General features: G+C 34.5%; 1 protein-coding gene across 1 annotated transcript in view; it reads left to right on the top strand.

Moving 5' to 3' along the window:
* The first annotated feature begins 2,799 nt into the window (after window positions 1-2,799).
* Window positions 2,800-24,217, top strand: part of LOC128995619 (protein cereblon) — a 39,128-nt gene continuing 17,710 nt past the window's right edge. The window contains exons 1-15 of the mRNA XM_054420637.1: window positions 2,800-3,009; window positions 3,300-3,424; window positions 10,104-10,233; window positions 10,386-10,426; window positions 10,527-10,616; window positions 10,668-10,724; window positions 10,809-10,865; window positions 10,950-11,006; window positions 11,091-11,147; window positions 11,232-11,288; window positions 11,373-11,429; window positions 11,514-11,570; window positions 11,655-11,857; window positions 20,095-20,238; window positions 23,356-23,469. Of these exons, the coding sequence (XP_054276612.1) occupies window positions 2,973-3,009; window positions 3,300-3,424; window positions 10,104-10,233; window positions 10,386-10,426; window positions 10,527-10,616; window positions 10,668-10,724; window positions 10,809-10,865; window positions 10,950-11,006; window positions 11,091-11,147; window positions 11,232-11,288; window positions 11,373-11,429; window positions 11,514-11,570; window positions 11,655-11,857; window positions 20,095-20,238; window positions 23,356-23,469 (1,283 nt within the window). The 5' untranslated portion in view covers window positions 2,800-2,972. The remainder of the gene's footprint in view (window positions 3,010-3,299; window positions 3,425-10,103; window positions 10,234-10,385; window positions 10,427-10,526; window positions 10,617-10,667; window positions 10,725-10,808; window positions 10,866-10,949; window positions 11,007-11,090; window positions 11,148-11,231; window positions 11,289-11,372; window positions 11,430-11,513; window positions 11,571-11,654; window positions 11,858-20,094; window positions 20,239-23,355; window positions 23,470-24,217) is intronic.

Below are 24,217 nucleotides of genomic sequence, written 5' to 3'. Positions count from 1 at the left end.
CTTTTTCAAGTCAACCCCATGAACATGGATCCAGATCCTTCCCAAGCCATTTCTGCACATGATAGTAAACCCGCAAAGTGTGTAAGCGTGCGGCATCCGAAGTAGGCGGTAAAACTGACAAATCAAAGCTTGAAGTAATTTTCTGTCTAGCCATTACTTTATTGAACATAAAGTACCTTAGTTCATTTAATGTTTTGCACTTTGTATCTCCGTATATTGCAAGAAAGTATTGTTCTCCACATGATGTTAACTTGTCAGGCTGAGCAGTTGAATATTTAAAAACATCTGACATTTTTTGAAGTTCCACACTTTTTTCCAACACTTTCCAGGGCATTTTTTTCCCTTTTCTAAACGTTGCGGATGTTGTATCACATCCAGAAAATGCGTGTGCAAACAGTATACAGTCTTTCATATTGCCTAAGTTATTACTAATTTTAGTTGCTGGGTAAACTTTGTAGGAACCTTTACTGCCTTCTGGTTTGATGAAGAACAATGTATCTGACCTTTTAACTCAATGGACAAGAAGTGCTAGAAGATCAGTGTCTGTACCCACCACAGCTGTTTTCATACCTTCAGAACACTGCTGAAGAGCTGTTGAAGCAATCAAAAAGTCAGCATCTGCTGCAGCTTGTAGAACTGAAAAGCCAGCTCGATCAAAGTGTAATTTTAGTTCACTTATAAGTCGGATTTTATTTGCAGCATTACCGAGAAATTCAGCCTGAGTCACTGATGTTGTCATGTTTGAGTCGAAATGTATTGTTCTTGATGGAATTCGACAAGCTCTTCTATCTTGCTCTTGATTCTTTGTGGTCGCTGGTCCCTCATAGCCATCAAACAGTATTGTTACATTTGAACCGTAGTGGATGCGAATAAATTCAACATATACTGAAATTATTTGTCCATATGTGGCAGGCTTGGGCCAAACTACATGATGAAGCAAATGTCCTCCGTCCAATACATAAACACAGTCTTGAGGCCAACTATGAAGGGTAGGTGTGCTTATCTCTATAATATCACAAAGTGCTGACTTGGCTGTTTTTCTCATCGCTGCTCCGTTAAAGAGAGAAGGTGGCCTCGGAGCCAATTCAAAGGCCATGTAATCTTCGTAATCAGATGGTGATTTTAAAAAACACGATATTCTGAGAAACAGTTGATTCGGATTCACTTCTATAACATCGTGACCTCTTACTCTGATAGTGGCATAAACAGCAGCAAGTGGAGTAGCTTTACTTTTCTTTTAAGTTTTACATCACCAAAAGTTTGGCCAGTCATTTGAGTCATTGCAAGAAGTCCTGTTTCTGTGGGGCTTTCCGGGTTTATTTTAGCATCAGCAACTGTTCCAGTTGACAAAGAAATCAAACCTCCATTTATGTCAACACTGAAATGCGAATGGGACTTTAGCCAATAAAGTAGTTTGTATAAATCGTTATCATCTCTTGATTGCCGATTATCTCGTAGCTCAACATGTTGTTCTGTAGTTCCAGAGTTTATATGACATAATTTTTCAAAAGCATTCGTGACAACAGAACAGGCTGGACGTGCTAGGACAAATTTTGCCAAGTTACTGTCAGTGACGTCCACCTGATACTTTCAAAGAACGCATGAGCTCCTTATCTCAATCACCATATCTGTCCAATTTCCACTCCAGAACCTTTCTGTCCTACGAACCGAAAAGAAGCCTTTTCTGATTGTACTTAAAAATGTAATAGTAAAACTTTTTAATATCACTGTATCCTGTATATTATTTATTGAATACCATGCTTATGTTATGTTTTTACACCATTGTCCACGTTTATTCTGGAGTTTATTTATTATATTCCCAGCTTAAATATACATTTTAAGGGAAAAAATAGAGTGTAGTATTGACAAAAACCATTGATAAAGTAAATCTAGGACAGTGCAACTTTGTATGAAAATACCCCCGCCGCAGCAAACCTGCAGACTAAGTGAATTTCCATTTGCCCGATTGGATTTTTTATTAAATATATTGAAATAACATTATGCCTAACAAGTACCTAGGCTTGCTGCTACAGGGAGTGTAATGAAGTGCGTTTGTAGTAAAATATCAATAGCCCTTTATAAATTAAGTTGATTTTCCAAGTTTGATCAAAATATATCCGTAAACAAGCAAACTACAACAGCTTACTCTCCTTAAAAATAACATGGAAATTTTTAATTTTTTTAATTTTCTTCCTAACCAATAACCTTACAAAAACACTTCATTATACTAAAATATTTGATAATTTAAGCTTTTTTAAATGGTTCAGAGAGAAATTAGAAATTTTTGTGTTTTGAGGATCGAAAATGATAAAATTCAATTTTTACCCCATAAAACCCAATTTTTACCTCATAAAACTCCCCGTAAACACCCGTTCCCATGGTCTGATTATGCTGATTTTGCAACTCATTTACGTTTATCCCACCTTTCACCTTCAAGCCAAATTTTATCAAAATTGGACCAAAATTACTCAAGTTATCGCGTTCAATGTGCGTTTAAAAAAGTTGCGCCCCCTCCCCCCCCCATTTTTCTTTATACCGGAAGAAGCAAACAGGGGACGGTAGGGGACTTTTAGGATATGGTCAAGGATATCATAAAGAGCATCTGGGCCAAAATTCAGCTTTATATCTCGCATTTCCGGGTTTGCACGATTTTTTACCTAGATTGACTGGGCTATTTCCTCAACTGACAAGCTACAATTTGCAGCGCGGCAATCTACGGCAAGTGGAGCCGCGGCCTGAGCGAGCATGAGGATAACAAAAAAAAAACGGATAACAAAACGAAAACAATAACAAAACAAACACAACAATAACAAACTACGTAGAAAGAAACAATCTTACATTTTAAAATAGCCTTAATTATTAATTTTCATTAGAAATATGTTGTTTTAGATGTGATCCTATCAACACCAAAGGATTTTTGGACAAATTATTTACGTGACACTGATCAAGACTCAAGAGAATCTGGATATGAAATGGATTCTGACTCAGAAGGATCCATAATACTTTTGTGTAAGCGAACAATATCTAAATATTTTACCGTCTGTCAACAGTTGTTTTATTTTGCATGTTAGAAGAATGAAGTCAAATTTATAATTCAAGTAATAAGTTTATGCCTTGAATATTAAACCAACAACAATGTGATGTAAGTCTAGTAAACATTCAGGGAGAATCAATCCATCCCTATTAGGTTAACTTAAGCTTATGACGGCCTACGCCAATCTCTGTAGCACAGCCTTGGCCCTATCTTAAAGGTATCTAAAGTAATTACAATTAATGTAACCTTCGGTGTTTTTTTTCAGATGACACAGACAGTGAAGATGTTTTTGGTCAGGCAGAGTCAGATCAGTCTGAAAACTCTGAAGAGAGAAGCCAAGACATAGGAGTTCAACAGGCTTTCAACATGGATCTGCCTAGCATGCATTCAGTAAGGTTTTACAAGTTACTTTAACTAAGCTTAAGTTACTCTGACTTTTGAGTGGCTCAGTCAATGTTGCCAGACTGGCTATGAGGTTTTAAGTTACTTGCCATTAGTCTTGAAAAACCCCCGACTTTAAATGTCAATACCTGCATAATCCGTAACAATGTTCCATGTCCTTAAAACCGGTTATTCCTGACGAAAACGCAAATAAACCAAATAGCTTATATCTAACTTATTTTAATTAGTGCCTGGGGCCGAACTTTGATCAGGGAACGCCAGTCAGTGTGTTTATATGACTTAAAGGGGTAATATTTCACCACTTCCTCTTACTGATAATCTGATTTGTATTACTCATTTGGCTCTTTTCTACCTTTAAGGCCACTCCAGTTGTCAACCCTAGAGCTGGCATGCGCCCGATATCGGGCGAATTAGGCTGCGGTCCAGGTGGCAGCGCCCGAAATCGGGCATATTAACAGCATTACGTAAAACGCCGATTTTAACCTCGTATTTCATCTAATCTCACTTCATATAGTATGCATTCGATTCAGAAATAACCGGCGTTTCGATTGATATGTAGGCGTTATTTCAAATACAGTAGACTCCCACTTATCCGGACTCCTTGGGACCGAGGCCAATCTGGATAACGTTTTTTCCGGTTAAACCAACGTCCCCAAAAACTTGTTAAAACGGACCGTTTACTGTGATATTTGAAATAAATTTAGGAGAGCATTGTATTTAGACACGTGATCACTGGTCTCAAATCTTTCCCACGAGAACAGTCGTTTCAGTACCGCCCACTTCCTGCCGATCTAGTCTGGTTAAAAACCAATGTGCTGATAACAATTGTCCGGTTAAAGAGATGCCATTTCTGCCGATTGTAATCCGGTTAAGTAAACCGATGTACGATTAAAAGGTGTCCGGATAAGAGGGAATCTACTGTAACAGTAATAATTTCCAATGACTTAAAACAGTTGACTCAAAGATAATGTAATCAATAACTCCACTCCAGTTATCGAAACTGAAAACGAACTCACACAGAAAACGAACCCTTTTGTGTGTATCATGTATTTACTATGAACAGCTGTACTTAACACAAATTATTCATCAGTTTAAGTAAACAAAATCTTTTCTTCATAAGAAATACATTGGGATTTCAATAGCCTGTGGGGCAAAGTCTGAGGACTTTTATTACAGGAATTGGTGAAAGGGGGCTTCTACACAAAAAATACTTTATTTTGACACATCGTTTGTAAAAATCCGTCCATTATTAACGGAGGAGTAGTGTTTCGTAGAAATCGCCTTTACGTATTATATATAAGGATATAGATAGATAGATAGATAGATAGATAGATAGATAGATAGGTAGATAGATATGCACAAATGTTTATAAACATTGGAGTTTTTCTTATTTAAAAACCGTCAGGTATTTCTGCCGCTCCTTTTGTATATATATGTGTGAGTGCGTTAGTGCGATAACAGAAAAGTGCGATATGAAATTCCCCAATTTCATATCGCACTTTCATATCGCACCTTCATATCTAATTTTCTAACTTTAATCTTAAGGGGAGTCAAAGTCGAAATTTTTTAATTTTTTTCAATTTGTACTTTTTATGTTCTTTTTATAGCACAGAATTTTTTCTTAAAAATGGTATACTTACATTTTCAATTACTAACCTAGAAATGTACCTATAAAAAATATATTTTCCATAACATTGCAGTGACGTTTTAAAGGTAAAACTAGTAGATCCTTGGTTGACCTTTGGAGGCTTTTCTTGCCGATTTCCGCAACTTTATTTTATAGAACTTTAATGTCATTTTTTTCAGGACTGGTAATACATACAGCTGTGAAATTTTTACCATGTAGTCTTAGTGACTTATTCTAAACACAGACATAAGGATTTCATCATATCTTTAGTTGAAGCAGGTAAAAAAAAAAATATAAATTTTATTTTTGAATCAAATATTTTTAAAATCTATAAAAACCCATAAAATAGTTATTTTTAATTTTAGATGAAAAATCTTGTGTCTGTGACTAGTTAATTAGTTAATATAAAAGTATACCAAGTTTCACTATCCTACCTGTTCTAACTCCTGAGAAAAGTGACATTTAGTTAACATCACTAAAGATAGGACCTCAGACTCCCCTTAGTAGGTACTGAAACAATTTCTGACCCACGCTTAATCTCGAATACCTTTAATGATCATTTTAATTTGACAGTGTAAAGCACTCAATTTTATTACAAAAATTACAATCTTTAGGAATATCAAAAAATTCTCTAAATTGGTTTCAGTCATATCTTTGTGACCGCAGTCAGTATGTCGAAGTAATGTTTCTATCAAACTCAAATAAACTTATTAGTATATCTTCAGAAACTCGCCCTGTTAAATTTGGCGTCCCACAAGGTTCAATATTAGGTCCTCTGTTATTTTTATGTTATATGAAAAACATTGAAAATGCCTTATTATTCCAACCTAATTCAAAATTAATTTTATATGCCGATGATTCAAACTTGAAATTATCATCAGAGACTTTGGAAGAAACTGAAGTAAATTGTAAACTAGAATTAGAAAACATCAATAAATTTCTCAAGGATCATAATTTATTTTTGAATGTAGGAAAAACTTATTGTATTAATTTTAAAACAAAACAAAACAGAAATAAGAGAAAACCAGTGATAGATTTGAATTCTCAGCAAATTATAACAAAACCAAATGCTCAGTTTCTTGGCTTAACTATTGATCAGCATTTAGATTGGAATAACCATGTGGACAAAATTTTACCAAAAATTAGTTCTGGAATATTTGCTTTGAGGAAAATGTCCTTTTGTTGTAATATTGAAACAATGCGTAAAATCTATTTTGCATACATACATTCCCATATTGCTTTTGGGATTTGTTTATTTGGAGCAACTTCAAAAATTAATCTTGAAAATATATTAAAAAAACAAGAATATGCAATTAGAATAATGCTAAAACTACAGCGTGATGCCTCTGTGAAAAAACACTTTGTTGAACTCAATATTTTGACAGTCTACGGACAGTATATTTTTGACTGCATTTTAATGGCAATTAAGAAAGCTGATTCTCGTCCTTCAGATTATATTTCAACCCTTCATAAATACAATACTCGACATAAAGACTCCATAATAACATATAAACATCAAACAAACTTTTTTGAAAAGAAACCTTCCTACATCGGTCAAAGATATTTAAATACAATTCCAAAAGAAATTAAAAAAGAAAGTAATAGAAACAAATTTAAAAAAAGATTAAAAGAATATCTGATTAAAATAGCTCCGTATTCTTTTGAAGATTTTTTCCACCCATCACAGTCATAATGAATATATAAACACTTTTTCAGTCTCCTGCATAGAGTGGATGAGATTGTCACTTAGGCTAGTTTGAGTTGTTGTACAACCTGACACTATTCGATGTATATATTGTACAAAATAATGAATAAAGAAGTTTGAATTGAATTGAATTGAATTGAATTGAATAATAGTGTAACAGACATAGACAAAAGTAGTGACAGTAGCTTTGTCAAGGAAGATGTAATGATTAACTCAAACTGTCATCTGACTGTAAAAACTGAGTTTAGATTTAAACAATTAAATGAAAGGGAGGTGGAAAAAATTATAGAATCTTTAAAAAATAAAAATTCATTTGGTCATGATGAATTGCCAGTGACAGTAGCCTAATTAAAGCTGTTAAAAGTAAATTAAGTAAAGTCTTGTGTCATCTAATAAATTTGTCCTTTGTATCAGGCATATTTCCAAAACAGTTAAAGCTTGCAAAAGTAATTCCATTACACAAAAAGAATGATACAGCAGATGTTTTAAACTACAGATCAATATCTGTACTATCATCTATCTCTAAGATATTTGAAAAAGCAGTGCACTTGCAGTTATCTGAATTTTTGGAAACAAATAACATATTAGATTTGGGAATTTTGGAAATTTGGGATAAATTTGGGATAACCAGCATGGGTTCAGACATGGTAGGTCAATTTTTAGTGCTGCTGCATCTTTCATTGAGTCTGTTATAGACTCAGGAGACAAAGGAAATTTTACAACAGGAATATTTATGGACCTTTCAAAAGCTTTTGATAGTGTTAAACATTCAAAGCTAATAGAAAAACTTCAGATTCTTGGTTTCTCTCAAAATGCTTTAAATTGGTTCAGTTCTTACCTCCATGATAGGTCTCAGTATGTAGAAATTTCCCACTTAACAAAAGATAATAAAATTACTAAAATATCATCAAATTGTAAGCCAATCAGGTTTGGAGTACCTCAAGGATCAATTCTAGGGCCTTTGATCTTTCTTTGTTACCTGAGAGGAGTAAACAGCGCATTAATCTATAAGCTGAATAGTAAGTTGTGTCTTCATATTATGTCTACCTATGTCTAGTTATGTCTAGCATTATCTAAAATGTCTTATTACTGTGATCTGAAAATTAATGTTTTCAGATCACAGAATATTTATTTTGCCCATATTCACTCTCATATATTGTTCTGCATAGCGCTGTATGGTTGAACAAAAAAGTTAAATTTGGAAAACATATTAAAACAGCAAAAACGAGCAATCAGGATCATGCTTAAGTTAAAGTATGATGCATCAGCAAAAGAACATTTAAAAAATCTAAATATTTTAACTGTTTACGGGTAATATATTATTGAAACTAGGCCTACTCTCATTGCAAAGAATTGTACAACTATCAATTCTAAGTCCCTAGCTCATTCGTATAGCCTAATACTAGAAAGAAAAATGAGGTTATCCTGCCACATAGATTAAAGTTTTTTGAAAAGAAACCAACCTACGTAGGATATACTTTTCTTAAATATATTCCAGAAAACATAAGAAGAGAAAATAATTTAAATAAGTTCAGGAAATTGCTGAAAGAATATTTGATACATCTGGCCCCTTACTCCATTAGATAATTTTCCACCTCCCAGATATAACCTACTGTAGATATAAATATTTTGTTATTACTTTTCATTTTTTCTTGGTAAATTGTAAGTAGTAGATTTTAATTAGATTAAGTATTGTATTATATATGACGCTATTTACTGTACAAACTATGTACAAAAAAATGAATAAAGAACTATGACTAACTTGTGCAAAATTTATCCGATTTTGATGAAATTTGGTACAAACGTGTAAACCTAAGTTTATTCGAACAAGATCGCAAAGCAGCATGATCACACTATTTGAATGGACTTATGGGGAAAAAATAGTGTTTTCCCATTTTTTACCATAAAAACACAAAATTTCAAAATTTTTTTCCAAACCATTTTGTAGAGCTTAAAAAAATGTCCATATTGAAGCATTGTATGCCTAACGGTTTTGGAGATAATTAAAAAAATTGTAAATTTAAAATTCCCAACAGTTCCTACAATGGAACACTAATCGCACAGTTTGCAATGACTCCACCAATGAGACTGAAGCATCATGGCCGACCAATCCGAAACATAGAGACAACCGGAAATGGCGTCTGGTCCCTGGAAAAGTAAAACGAGCAAAATGGCGGAGCGATGTACGATGCCGCAAAAAAGCATGTTAATTCTGGTAATTCCTATCACGAGCTCTACCACGAGTTAACATAACATGCGAATTTTGAATTAAGAGAAATCACGAGTTCTCCTCAAAATTTTGGATTAGTTTGAGCAAAAGCTTTGGCTTCAGCTCGGCTCAATCCGAAGATATGGTGGAGGTACGTCGATGACACTTTGTGGTTTTCCCTCATGGATATGATAAATTGAATGAGTTTTTTAACGCACCTTAATAGCGTTTCATCTTTCATAAAACCAACCATGGAAGTGGAATAAAAAACAATCGTCCAATTTTGGAGTGTGCGTAGAAAAGCATTTGAACAGTCTTAGAACACCTGTTTATAGAAAGAAGACACACACAGGGCAGTATTTAAACTTTCAATCTAATCACCAAATCTCTGTCAAGGAGGGGTTGGTTACTCGTTGTTTGACAGGGCTTAGAGCATTTGCTCCAATCAGGATGAGTTAAAGGTTGAAATAAAAAAAAGTAGAATAGGATTTGGCTAGTAACAGATACCCTCGATTCATTATAAATAAATGCAAGAAAGATAGGGCTACGCTAGAATCATTACAAAATCGCAAGGAAAAGTTCGTCCACATGTCAATCTCGTATTTGTCAGGGTTATCGGAGAAAATTAGAAGGGTTGCTAGGAAATTTAAAGTGCAAACAGCGTTTCGGACACAAAACACAACGGCAGAGTCTCGTCAAAACAAAACCCAAAAATGACCCTCAGGATACTTTTCCAGGGACCGGACGCCATTTCCGTTTGTTTCGGATAGGTCTGCCATGATGCTTCAGTCTCATTGGTGGAGTCATTGTGAACTGTGCAATTTGTGTTCCATTGTGTGAGCTGTTTTTTTACTCTACACCGTTTATATACTAGAGTGTTTTGTGATTGGTTATTATTTGCATGTTATTGTATCATGACTTGACTGCTTATACAGTGCATATTTTTTTACTGCTACTCTCTGTAGTGTATTGTCGTTTGTTGTAGTACCTGGGCCAGGAGTTAGAGGTGGTTCGAGGCAGGACTGTGTTTGAGGAGGGATCAGTAGTCACTCTACATCTACTACAACATGCTGATGTTGTGTTGATGCTTGGACAGACACTACCTGACTATTGTTGTTTGTTGTAGTACCTGGGTGAGGAGTTGGAGGTGGTTCGAGGCAGGACTGTGTTTGAGGAAGGATCAGTAGTCACTCTAGATCTACTACAACATGCTGATGTTGTGTTGATGCTTGGACAGACACTACCTGACTATTGTTGTTTGTTGTAGTACCTGGGCCAGGAGTTGGAGGTGGTTCGAGGCAGGACTGTGTTTGAGGAAGGATCAGTAGTCACTCTAGATCTACTACAATATGCTGATGTTGTGTTGATGCCTGGACAGACACTACCTGACTATTGTTGTTTGTTGTAGTACCTGGGCCAGGAGTTGGAGGTGGTTCGAGGCAGGACTGTGTTTGAGGAGGGATCAGTAGTCACTCTAGATCTACTACAATATGCTGATGTTGTGTTGATGCCTGGACAGACACTACCTGACTATTGTTGTTTGTTGTAGTACCTGGGCCAGGAGTTGGAGGTGGTTCGAGGCAGGACTGTGTTTGAGGAGGGATCAGTAGTCACTCTAGATCTACTACAACATGCTGATGTTGTGTTGATGCTTGGACAGACACTACCTGACTATTGTTGTTTGTTGTAGTACCTGGGTGAGGAGTTGGAGGTGGTTCGAGGCAGGACTGTGTTTGAGGAGGGATCAGTAGTCACTCTAGATCTACTACAATATGCTGATGTTGTGTTGATGCCTGGACAGACACTACCTGACTATTGTTGTTTGTTGTAGTACCTGGGTGAGCAGTTGGAGGTGGTTCGAGGCAGGACTGTGTTTGAGGAGGGATCAGTAGTTACTCTAGATCTACTACAACATGCTGATGTTGTGTTGATGCCTGGACAGACACTACCTGACTATTGTTGTTTGTTGTAGTACCTGGGTGAGGAGTTGGAGGTGGTTCGAGGCAGGACTGTGTTTGAGAAAGGATCAGTAGTCACTCTAGATCTACTACAATATGCTGATGTTGTGTTGATGCTTGGACAGACACTACCTGACTATTGTTCTTTGTTGTAGTACCTGGGTGAGGAGTTGGAGGTGGTTCGAGGCAGGACTGTGTTTGAGGAGGGATCAGTAGTCACTCTAGATCTACTACAATATGCTGATGTTGTGTTGATGCTTGGACAGACACTACCTGACTATTGTTGTTTGTTGTAGTACCTGGGTGAGGAGTTAGAGGTGGTTCGAGGCAGGACTGTGTTTGAGGAGGGATCAGTAGTCACTCTAGATCTACTACAATATGCTGATGTTGTGTTGATGCCTGGACAGACACTACCTGACTATTGTTGTTTGTTGTAGTACCTGGGTGAGGAGTTGGAGGTGGTTCGAGGCAGGACTGTGTTTGAGGAAGGATCAGTAGTCACTCTAGATCTACTACAATATGCTGATGTTGTGTTGATGCTTGGACAGACACTACCTGACTATTGTTGTTTGTTGTAGTACCTGGGTGAGGAGTTAGAGGTGGTTCGAGGCAGGACTGTGTTTGAGGAGGGATCAGTAGTCACTCTAGATCTACTACAATATGCTGATGTTGTGTTGATGCCTGGACAGACACTACCTGACTATTGTTGTTTGTTGTAGTACCTGGGTGAGGAGTTGGAGGTGGTTCGAGGCAGGACTGTGTTTGAGGAGGGATCAGTAGTCACTCTAGATCTACTACAACATGCTGATGTTGTGTTGATGCCTGGACAGACACTACCTCTGGCTGTATTTGATTCTCGAACCATCAACATGCTGGAAAACTGTATTAGCAACGATAAAACATTTGGAGTTTTAGCCTGCTGGTAGGCCTACTCTATACAGGGTGGCTGAAAAGTAACTTGCACCCCCCTTAAGTTTGGAACCTTTTGAGATATTTGAAATCGGTAGGTTGATCAGGTAGCCCTTCATATCTAAAATGGTTGCTGCAAACCAATTACAAATATCTCAAATGGTTAAAAAGTTAAGTGGGGTGCAAGTAACTATCAGCCACCCTCATGGTTATTAGGATTTGAAATGTTTTAGGGTGCCATTTGGTTATAATTGGTCCGATTTTGGTTTTCTTTATGTCAATTGTTTAGTTTCGTCAAAACCTGTAAAATGGTACCAAACTATAGGCCTACAGTACTTGCCATTTGAAAATGTTGAGCTACCTGCAATTAATGCTAAGGGCAAAATTTACAAAATTAACCATAATTATTGTAGCTCCTCATATCCATTAAGGTTGCCTCAAACTGATTTCAAATATCTCAAATGGTGGAAAAGGGGGGGGGGGTGCAAGTTACTTTTCAGCCACTCTGTATATTACACACACTTTTATTCATGGTACAATAGTTTATGTTTGTGTCTTTAATATAGGCTATTGTTAAGCAAGGTATTGTTTCAATTAAAATATAATGAAACCAAAATCCCAACAATTTAATGCAGTTTTTCCATTTGTTATTTTAAATATTATTTTAACTTAAATAAAACTTTAAAAAAGCCACAGGGGGTAGCTGTGACTTTTTCCCCGAATTTCCCTTAGGCTACAGGGGAAGTTTTATTGCTGTAGGCCTCATAGTTAGACCTGGACTCGGGACCGATTTACTTTTTCACTTTGATGTCCGCTTGGAGCCAGTTAAAATAAAATAAACTGGGACAGGTTGCGTCGTCCTGTAATCCAGCTACGAGGAGGTTACGAATTGTGGATATTTATAGGCATGCACGTCGATGCGATACTCCCTGGTGTGGATTAACGTCCGCACGAGTGAGTACTACGACTATCCGCAGTACTATCCTGAAAATTAGACCAATTCGTTTATACCAAGGCAAAACTATGTTTCGGATTCCACTATAAACTGTAGGTCCCTTAGTTGCCTTTGTTTAGCTGCATGGGCTATTAATTAACAGCTGTGTATAATGAATAAGTCGTCCTTAGTCTCTAACAAGACTACAAGATCGCGCCACTCATCCTACAATCATCTCCATTCATACTTGGCTTAAAATACCTACTTTGTATGGTCGCCATTTCATTGAAAAGTATTAAAGCCCAAAAACAATGTCCGTTCAAATTCATACATATGCATATACAGTAGACTCCCTCTTATCCAGACTCCTCGAGACCGAGGCCAGTCTGGGTAACGGTTTTTCCGGTTAAACCGACGTCCCCAAAGACTCCTTAAAACGGACCGTTTGCTGTGATATTCGACTTAGATTTATGAGAGCATTGTATTTAGACACGCGATCACTGATCTCAAATCTTTCCCACGAGAACTGTCCTTTCAGTTACCGCCCTCTTCCTGCCAATCTAGTCCGGTTAAAACAATGTGCTGATAAAAATTGTCCAATTAAAGAGATGTTATTTCTGCCGAGTGTAGTCTGGTTAAACCGATGTCCGGTTAAAATGTGTCCGGATAAGAGGGAGTATACTGTACTGTGCTCTATTTGTTAAAAATTCCAATATTGGCTATTTATGCCAACATTTTTATCTTTCCTGAAGAGAGGTACCGGAACTCCGTTCTGCCGAAGTTTTCCTGCAAATCGAGCACTGTATATTTATGTGTCCGTTGGCACTATAACTCAAGCAAAAATCATCCGATTTTGATGAAATATAGTAAAAAAACTGTAAACCTACTTTCATTCAAATGGGTTCGCGAACCAGCATGATCGGACTACGGGAACTTGGGTTTATGGGGTGAAAATAGTTTTTTCCCATTTTTATCCTTAAAACATAGTATTTCCCAATTTCTTTCCAAACCATTTTGTAGGGCTTAAAAACCAAATAATATAGTAAATAGAAGTGTTTAACCGCACAGTTATTATTATTAGAGAACATTAAAAAGAAATTAAATTTAAATTCCAATGCTATTCTTTTGGAGAATAAGGTTTTAAGAGAAAGGGCTTATTGCCTGAAAATAGGGGAGAGAAAGGATAGGATAAACAGGTTAAGAAATGTAGGCATCCCACTACATAAAAAAACAGTGTTTATTTTTTTTTTTGTGTTTTCTTCTGTGTTCTGTAGTGAATGAAGTGGGATGCCTACGTTTCTTATGGTAAGCCTGCTTATCCTATCCTTTCTCTCCCCTACTTTCGGAGAATAAATATTGTCTTATAGTTAGTTTGTAATTTAGTTTTAAAAATTTTAAAAAATTTAAAAAATGAAAAAAAAAATTTAGTTGGGCAGGCTGGGATTTCTGCAGCCCTCCTCATCTTTCTGCTACAATGTCGTACTGTCGCCCGTAGTTATGCTTTGGGCGCTCAAAAGTCATTTTATTTTATACGTTATAAAGAGAAAGACCCAAATCAATTCAATTCAAATCATCTTTATTCATCAAGTACATTAGGAATATATACATGAATAGTGTCACTTCTTAATGATAAAGTTATAATAAAATATAAATGCTTATAGTAAATAAGAGAAAAATAAAAGAACAAAGAACCAACAGAAAATGATATGAATAAAGTTAAAACATAGGTACGGTACTTTGATTAGTAGGGAAAGAGAAGTAAATTACAGTTCATCAAATGAATAAATAGCCCTAATGAGAAATTTGTTAAGTTTGTTTTTAAATGTTTTGACATTTACTTCTTCTTGTATGTCCTTTGGAAGTTTATTATAGAATTTTGTACCAGTGTATTTGAGTTTCTTTTCAAAAAGGTGCAATTTATGAGGACTTAATGCTAAGCTAACTCGATTTCTTGTAAGATAATCATGTTTCTTTCCAACTAGCTCTATTTCATGAAATCTGTTTTTTACTGATACCACTGTTTCAAAAACATACATACCGAAAACTGTCATTATATTTTCTGATTTAAACTTTCTCAACAGAAGTTCTAGGTGGAAGGTTGTAAATTATTATTATAGCTTTTTCTTTTGCATTCTTAATATAGATTTTAAGTTTCTCAAGGTTCTATTGGTTGAGCCATAAAGGGAAATCCCAAATGAAATCACTGAATGTATGTATGAAAAGTAAACTACCTTCAAAGTTTCTCTTTGGCAATAGTTTTTTAATATAATTAAGGCATATAATCCGGAAGAAACTTTTGAAAGTACTTTTTCAACATGACGGTTCCAATATAGTTTTTTATCTAGTATTAATCCTACAAATTTAGTATTATCCTTAACTTCAATGGTTTTGTTATTAAATCCAATAATCAGAATGATTCCTGGTCTCATTACATTTTAATCCGATTCAACGGCAGATTTTATCTCGGGTCAGTAATCAAATCAAATCAGATTTACTTCCAAATAAGTAAACAAACAAAATAACAATTTTTCAAGAAATAAAATACAACGATAGTATTCTTAGAAACATTACATAAATTGTTTATGAAGAATTAAAGGTAAAGTTGAATTTAAAAAGTTATTTATTAAATGTATAAACTACTTAAATCCAATTAAATTATATTTGGTTCGGCTAGTAATAATAATTTAATGGAAATGAATCTTCAATGAATTGGTCTGTCCATGAATGTGGCAAAAACCCAACTAATTCAGTTTTCTGCATCCAATATTAACCAAGAAATCTGTTTAAATACAAACTTTAATTAAATTCACTCACAAAAATCAATAAATTATCTGGGAATTGATATTGATTCACAATTAAATTGGCAAAATCACATTAAAAACCTATCTAAAAGACTACGTTCAGCAACATTTGTTCTTACGATAATCAGGGATACTACTAATTTAAAAACACAAATAGCAGTATATCATGCATATTTTTCATCGATTATGAATTATGGAATTACTGTATGGGGCTCATCAAGTCAGGCCAAAAAAATATTTGTTCTTCAAAAAAGAGCAGTAAGAATAATGGCCAGAGTTCCCAATAGAACACATTGTAAAGATTTATTTATTCAGTTCAAAATGTTGACCTTTTTTAGCTCTCATATATACAAATTTACAAATTGGCATTAATGGTTAAAAGTGATTTCGATACATTCATGGACTGTCAACGTCAACCATCTCATACACATAACACAAGATTCAAAAATATTATAAAACCAATTCAACATAGGCTTAAAATATTTCATTTATCTCCTCAGTATATAGGGCCAAAAGTTTACAATAAACTACCTGCTGGGATAAAAAACATTGCCTCAGTTTCTAAATTTAAATCATCTTTAAAAAGTTTCCTTTTGGAGAGGGCATTTTACTCACTAGAAGAATATCTTGGAGATGTGATTACAATTTGAAAGGTATTACTTCTCCCATAGGTTTGTATTGATTGCTTTATTTGTTTTGTATTTTATAATGTAGATTTTTCAATGTATAATTTTATTAGACTTAATGACAAATCACCTGTCAAGAGAATTGATGTAATGTGATGATGTTAAATAAATAAATAAATAAATGACCTCAGTGGTCTGTGCGTGGACTCGAGTTGTTAAAAATTACGAGTCTTAAAATTCTGAGCTGGATTACTACAGTATTTAGAAGAAAAAAGTAAAAAAAAAAAACTTTACTAGGCCAATGTGCTATGGGAAAGTGAATTAAAGATATATAATACAACTTGAGAAGAACCATTCATTAACATTTTTATCAACAGAAGATTTCATTGTGATTTAGCCTCCGGATAACCAATATTTCAATAAAGTGGTTTAAATACCTGCATAAAAGTTATCCACAATGTTGCTCACGGCAACCGGTTTCAATCCACAATAGGGATCTTCATCAGGCCGATCAGGATGTCAGAAAAATGTTTTGACATCCTGATCGGCCTGATGAAGATCCCTATTGTGGATTGAAACCAGTTGCCGTGAGCAACATTGTGGATAACTTTTATGCAGGTATTTAAACCACTTTATTGCAACAGAAGATGTTTAACAGGGAAGCCAATTTTAAAAGAATGATGTTAGTTGGAAGTAATAAAAAAACCAATTTGTGTATTTGAAACAGCTGGCAAAATTCTTTAATTTCTTTTAAATATGAACGAGGTGTTAGCCCGTCCTACGTACGGGAATTCAGTAGTCAGTTAAAACCGTGTACAATTCAGATCAGCTAGTTTACACATACAGTATAAAGACAAAGTTTCTTGCAGTTTTAATGTGAAAAATCATCTTGTAAACAAATGTTGTGTGACCAAATATGTTTTTATTCCATCGTAGGCCTATACGATATGCATTTAAAATCCGATAATTTAACAATAAAACAGCAATTCTGCAATTTTTACGACGTTAAAAGCGTTGAAGTGAGATTTGCAGCCGATTCGCACACTGATTATAAGTAGCCTACAGTAGAGAGAGTAATAGTCAATTGAGAAGTGTATAGACCTAGTCAACGATACCACCTTCAATAGCATACCTGCCTCTTCCATAATTATTATCACCACAATACAACTACTATACACAATTTCCAGTAAGTCTGAATAGAAACGACCTAAAATAAAACGATAATATCCAATAAAATTCACAGTACACATAATTTAACTTTGGTGTCCTAACATCAAAACTAATCGTCACACCTATCCTTTATATCAATTTCACTACATTAATTGCTAAATAAATAAGTGTAAACAAAGAAAAGTAAAAACAATAACAGTTTGTTTTGAAACAGCTGTTTGGTTCAAATAACATTCATTTCAAAAAAAGAACTGGTCACATGTAGCAGGAATGTAAAAAGTAAACACGCTAGTAAAGCTAATGACGTAATTGTCAATGTTTATTATCCATACCGTTATCAGTTCTATCCTTGATAATTACCCACCCTCATTGAATAAATGTACATCAATTTCCCATATTAGTTAAATTAAACTACAATATATTCATAGTTGAAATAAAAGTGATATTTTCACGTTTGGGGGCGCTGATATAGGCACCCCCAAACAAAACCACAACTGAACACGATTTCATAAAAGGATGGTTTGTCTAATTGCAGTATCCTAGGTCAATGTTGACGTTGTGTTCAATCTATGTCATCCATCTGTTTATCTTTGTATAAAACCCGGCTGAGGTTGTGGTGGTAATTTAAAATCGTGATTCCTGATTATTCTTGATCTTCTTTTTATGACATCAATATTTCCGGGCCTAACAAAGTTAAAGCAGACAAACATTAATTGTAAACAAAAAGCTACCATGAAGAATTAAAACATGTAAACATTGTTATTTTTCTATTCTTTCCTTGAAAAGTGGAGTAGTAAAATAATTTGCATTTATCCTTTTTTATTAAGACTCGTGTACAGAGCCTCGATTTGTACTGTGGTTTAATTAATTTTGGTCTAAACTATTTTAAACTGTGGTCTAATTATATCTACTAATCTTACTTATTTCATATAATCAATGACAAAATAAGTGTAAATAAAATAACCTCATAGTTCCATAGTTTATATTTAACCAGCTGTTAGTTAAAACAAATTATATTGCTCTAAAACAAATCGAAGATTACAAAGATTGCTTTAAAAAATAATTTGAACATCCTAGTATTTTACTATGTATAATTTAATTAATCTGTCATCCTCTTACAGAAGAATTGAATGTATCAATGATTAGCATTACACATAGTATAAATACGTCAACCCTAAGTATGTCTTTACATTTTTATCCAAATGCTGAATTTGTGACACAAAAGCTGAATGTTTACAGCTGTTATGTTAAGCAAATTATTTTATGCCAAAAGCTAGTTTAGAATCTTAGCGTCGGCTGCTGGACTTTTTAAAAATTAAAACTTAATTTCTAAAAAACTGGGATCCTAAACTAAATTTATGGCTTCGACATTCCCTAGTTCTCAAAATTATCTTTCTTTCAACACAAAAATCATGAAAATCCGTCGAGTGGTTGATTCAGAATCGTGAAATAAAAAATCACTGTTTCGTTTTAATATTATAGATACTGAGTAAGGTTAACATGGGAATCTCCAGAGCCACTGGGGTGGAGCCCAAAAGGATCTTTGAGATAAGAGTATGTCTATATGTTATTCGGGATCGTAAGTTATTATACAAAATTTCAGCTCAATCAGACCAGTTAACCCTCCCAGTGTTACTTGACGAAAATTCGACAAGCAGCACACTTTGTGTAGTGTTACTTGTCGATTTTTCGACACGCAGACATCGTTTACGGCGAAGGCTCTATGACTGACTGAATCGGATTGAACTGGATCGAGTTAGGTATCGTTCTTTCCGTAATATTCTAAGCTTTCTCCAGAGGTCTGTCTCTAAGCGCTATTCATTTTAGTTCCGAAAATATTGTAGCAGACAGCTGACGTGCGTGTATTTGTAAACAGCTAGGTTCCCCCGGACCGATGACTGATGTGTTTTATTACGTTTATCATTGTTTTAGTGTTAAAAATCAAAAGTAGTGATATACGTGGTGCATTATAAGAAGATTTAAGTGGTTTTGAAGTGCTGGTTGATGATCCTGAAGAAGTAGGTAGTGATATTGATGTAAATTATCAGCCAGATTCCTAGCTATGGTTAGGCTATGCATTCTTAGCTAAACGCTATGTACTGAAATAAGTTTTTTGCCCATAACTTATTTATTTGCAAATATACTTCCTTATATTATTATATATTTGTAATCCTCATAAAATTTAGAACAAAGTGGCTATTTTCAAATATTTATAGGCCTATAATTTATACAATTTCATTGAGCGCGAACTTATTTTTTTTTTTGAAAATTTTCGAAATTATATTTTTTTTACCTAAAATTTTTTTTTTTTGAAAAAATGTTCCTTATGTTTTATATATAATATTGAAGCCCATGATTTTCCAAACAAAATGGTATATAGAACATTAGAATTAACATTGTTTTAAGCTTCTCAGATCCGTTTTAATAAAACCTTGCAAATGCGCCAAAAATAGGTGGACATTAAGGCCTAAACTATGGACACTTGGAGGGTTAATGTGTGATTGACCTTCAAACAAACACACAAACTTTCACATTTATAATATTAGTAAGATAACTCATAAAACACTATTTTATTCCTTTCTCTTCAATACATTTCTACGTCTATGACGCTAAATTTGTCTTAAAAATCAAAACTAAAACAAACTAAATAATCTATCATTAATGCTGTGGAGTAAGTGCTGTTTATTGTTAATACTGTTGTACATACTTTGTTGAACAGGAGTAGTGAACGAAACACAAAAGTTGATTGCATTGGAACAACAGCAGAGATCTACGAGTATCTCCCAGAGGAAGGAACCAGACTTGGCTTAAGAGTGAAGGCTTGTGCTCGGCAGCGGTTCAGACTGCTGGAGGGAGAGACCAAGTAAGCTGTAATCATCTGTAAGGTAGCATGATTCATTAAAAAATTATGAATCAATAACATCTGTTTCAAACCTAGTGATTAGGTATATACATTGATTATCAACAGTTAAATTACCATCTACTCCCATAGCCTGTGAGAAGTAACCATCAGTTACATTTAAGGCTGCAATAAATGTTAGTGATATATTTCTGTTAATTGCTTTTTACCTTTGCTTACCTCACATAAAAGCTCTTCAGATTTTCAGAATGCTAAGAATGTTTGAATGAAGTGCTGTAGGAAGTGCTTGAGGATCGGAATTGGGGACACAGTAAATCTTTCACAAACGCTCTAGTGTGTATCATATGTTTACTATGAACAGCTGTTTTAGTATGTAGTTAATACAAATTATTTGTCTGTAAGTAAACAAAATCTTCTTCATAAGAAATACATTGGGATTTTGATAGCCTGTGGTGCAAAGCTCGAGGACTTTTATTCCAGGAATTGGTAAAAGGGGGTGACTACACAAAAAAAAAAACTTAATTTTCACACATATTTTGTAAAAATCCGTCCATTATTAACTGAGGAGTAGTGTTTTGTAAAAAAAGCTTCACGTATTATATATAAGGATACAATATGGTGGATCTTTATAGTTTATCCTGAGTTTGACCTGAGCTTAACTTGAATCGATCATGTTAATAACAAAACATCGTAATGACAAAAATTGACAGCAGGCGATTCGAGCCAATAAAGCCCGAGTGGAAATGCCACTGCTACTACTAGTATTATTTACGTTCTGCAGACGACTTGTCCAGCTTGCCAATGTTTGGTGGCCAACCTAGTAGGTAGGCCTACTGTGTGATTTTCATTTTCTTGGTTATTGTTAGTTAAAATAATAGGTTCTTGTAATGATAATTTCCAGTACTAATTATAACAAATCACAAATCACTTGCTATTTTTACTTTACTTTCAACAATATAAATACATTAGAACCTCGCTAATCCGTCACCTACGGGACCGGGAGCATGGTCAAAACAACAAAAAAGTTGGATTATCAGAGGAACGTGTTTATTGACATAAGAACATAGCAAAACTGTATTTGAATAGACCACAGATAACTGAAAACCACTGTAATCCAACATGACATAAAACAGTAATTTCTCATAAACAACTCATAAGCAATGCCTATTACTAACTGTATAAATGGAATTTATTGTGATAATTTGCATATTATATCATCAAAATACAATTAATCATAGCAGGCTATTGCACAATCATAATAATTATGTTAAGTCATTAACCTTGGTTTAGTAATAAAAACTGTAACGTTAAAATCACAGCTTTCTCAAACTTTTGCTCAAACAAACAAATTGTCATAGGCTACTGCTACGCTGTTTCAGGACAGAAGAATGTCGATAAAAACATTAGATAACGCATAAAAATGTATAAAATAATAGTAGCCTACTTAGAGATGATAACAACAGTCGTAAAATACACCGATACAGACAAAAAAAAACTACATAAAAAATTGTTTATTCTTTCTATTGGTTCTTCTATTCTTTCTTGAGTTTCTCTTTATTATCCCCCCATTCAACAAGTTGCCATGGTTACTGTTACTAACTATCCAATCACAGGCTATTAAAGTTGTCATGGTTACCAAGTACCCAATCAAAAAGTTTTGTGACAGCAAGCGCACAGCAGGCAGATGCGTCATGTGTAGGCCTAAGGAGCAGATGATAGCTTGACCTTGAAGCGTTGTTTGACATTTCTTTGTTTTGCTTCCATTTTAAATGTCAAATGAACTGTGATTTTTCAAAAACAATAATTTGGGAGCCTACTGCATATAAATAATGGGCAGACATTGTTAAATATACAACTAATTTCAACACATTAGACTAAAAAAACACAATTTAAAAAATGTTCTAGATATTTTTCTTGGAAAATGAGGTTATGTTAGCAGAAGTCTATTCTGCACGGTCGGACAAAGTGAGGAGTCGGACCATCGGAGGTCGGATTAGCGACTTTCTACTGTAGAAACATTCATAATACCCTAACGTCATTATTGTTTTCTTACAGAAAAAAATATTTCTAAAATATTTAGACCTAAACTTTTTTTGGATAATCTAAGGGTTCGGGAAGAATCGACTGCGATTTGTAGCGCCCCAGCAGTAAGTAAGTAAGTAAGGGTTCGGATAACTTGGTCTTGGATAGTCGAGTGTGTACTTTGGTATAAAGTATATAAATTTGCCAAATTTGATCAAAATAGATAATTTTAAACAAGCAAACTACAACAGTACCCACTTTTAATTTGTTTTAATTATAGCCTAATCTTTTTGGAATTTTCTATTCCTCTGTAACCACTAAACTTACAACTATGTTTTTGAAAGAAATTGTGAATTTCATTTCAAACCCTATTTTCAGCCCCTAGAACTCCCCATTAAACCTTGTTTCTTATTTAAGATCTATTGGTTTGCCAACTTCTCTGATACAAAGGTTTACACTCTTATATAAAATTGAATCAAAATCAGAGGACACTATTTATTAACACATGCTAAATCCCAATGAAAAAAAGAAAGCATCTCAATTTAAAGAAATTACAAAAACAACCTATAAAAGATCGTCATGTGCTGTACTGATGTTTACAGAAGTAGTAGCAAATAAGTGAAAAATCGTTGACACAAGCCATTTTTATCTACATTATTATGATTTTGTTTATATCATATTTTTATCTGCTGTCATCGGTGAGCGTAAAGTCGAACCAGGGGTTTCAATTACTAGAGGCGAGAAAAATTCAGTGCAAGTAAACTTAAACTTAAACTTTTAAGCAAGATCATAAAAGTTTATCTTATTTTTGTTTACATTAAAGAATTGTTATTATGTAAGCAATTAAAATTTAGGGTCGGTAATCAAAATAAATTTTTTGTAAATTATAAAATGTCTATTTACGTTATTGTTTTAAGAATTAAACCCAATAAAATACAACCGAGCAAGGCTCGGTCCCCCGATACTATGTAAAATATACATTAATTTGAAAGAATAGTGTTTTTGGTCTCTGGCAACATTAAAATAAAAAAGTGAATCAGTCCTGAATTTAGATCCTATCAGTAAAGTTGTTTATTTTTAGTCTATTGTTGGTTACAGCAGAAGGAGGGCAAAAGTCCGTATCCTGCCTGAGGTGAAGCTGCCAGACTCTCTTGAGGGAGTGAAGCTTCTGAGTCTGCGTCGCCACCGGTCCTCACCTCAACAGAGGCTAAGGTCAGTTCAGTTCCTTACTGTACAAAAATAGTCAAGTAATTTTGGGAGACCTAAAAAACAGACTACATTAATACAAGATTAACCTTAGAAGTTGTGGATAGCGGTGCCAAACTCTACTGTCTAGTTACCAAAAATTATTATAACAGGAAACCTTCAAGTCAAGAATACGATGAGGCCTTTGAACAACTAAAGGAAGATTTTAAAAACAAAACCTTGAAGATCCTCATCTGTTCGGCAATGGGCTGTGTTCGTGACTGTATAGAAATAGAACACTTAAACAAATATATTTTTACATTTTCAACAAAGTACAAATGCAACAGTCCACATCATATCGAATGAAGAGCCAGCTTCAAGGAAAAGACTGTGGATGGGGCTTTCCCATTCTGACTTCATCGAGAAGCTGCAATCATCTATTGCTGTTGCTGCAGAGTACGGTGATGCCACTCAACCTACATGTTTGCTTTCCCAGGAGACTACTGACGTACACCTCTCAACCCTGATATAACTCAAGCAGATATAATAAATCTACGTACTTGCTCACACTTTACAGACTATGTGTCAAAAGTAAATCTCATAAGAAATTTAGTGATGTTATGAAAGAGTTAGATTTTTTTATATTTGAACATTGGCCAGAACAAAATATATCACAATAATTATTTGATCACGTAAGCATGTCATCATTTGCAGCTGTAGCCCCTATTAAATTGTCAATTATTCTAGTAAAATAAAAGTCAGTTTCTTTTTAGTA

Source organism: Macrosteles quadrilineatus, unplaced genomic scaffold, assembly GCF_028750875.1.
Source record: "Macrosteles quadrilineatus isolate MER2022 unplaced genomic scaffold, UCM_ALF_1.0 Scaffold_5__1_contigs__length_97177068, whole genome shotgun sequence".
NCBI classification, from domain to species: domain Eukaryota; kingdom Metazoa; phylum Arthropoda; class Insecta; order Hemiptera; family Cicadellidae; genus Macrosteles; species Macrosteles quadrilineatus.
Note: the sequence above shows the minus strand (reverse complement) of the source record. Positions and strands in the feature narration are given on the sequence as shown.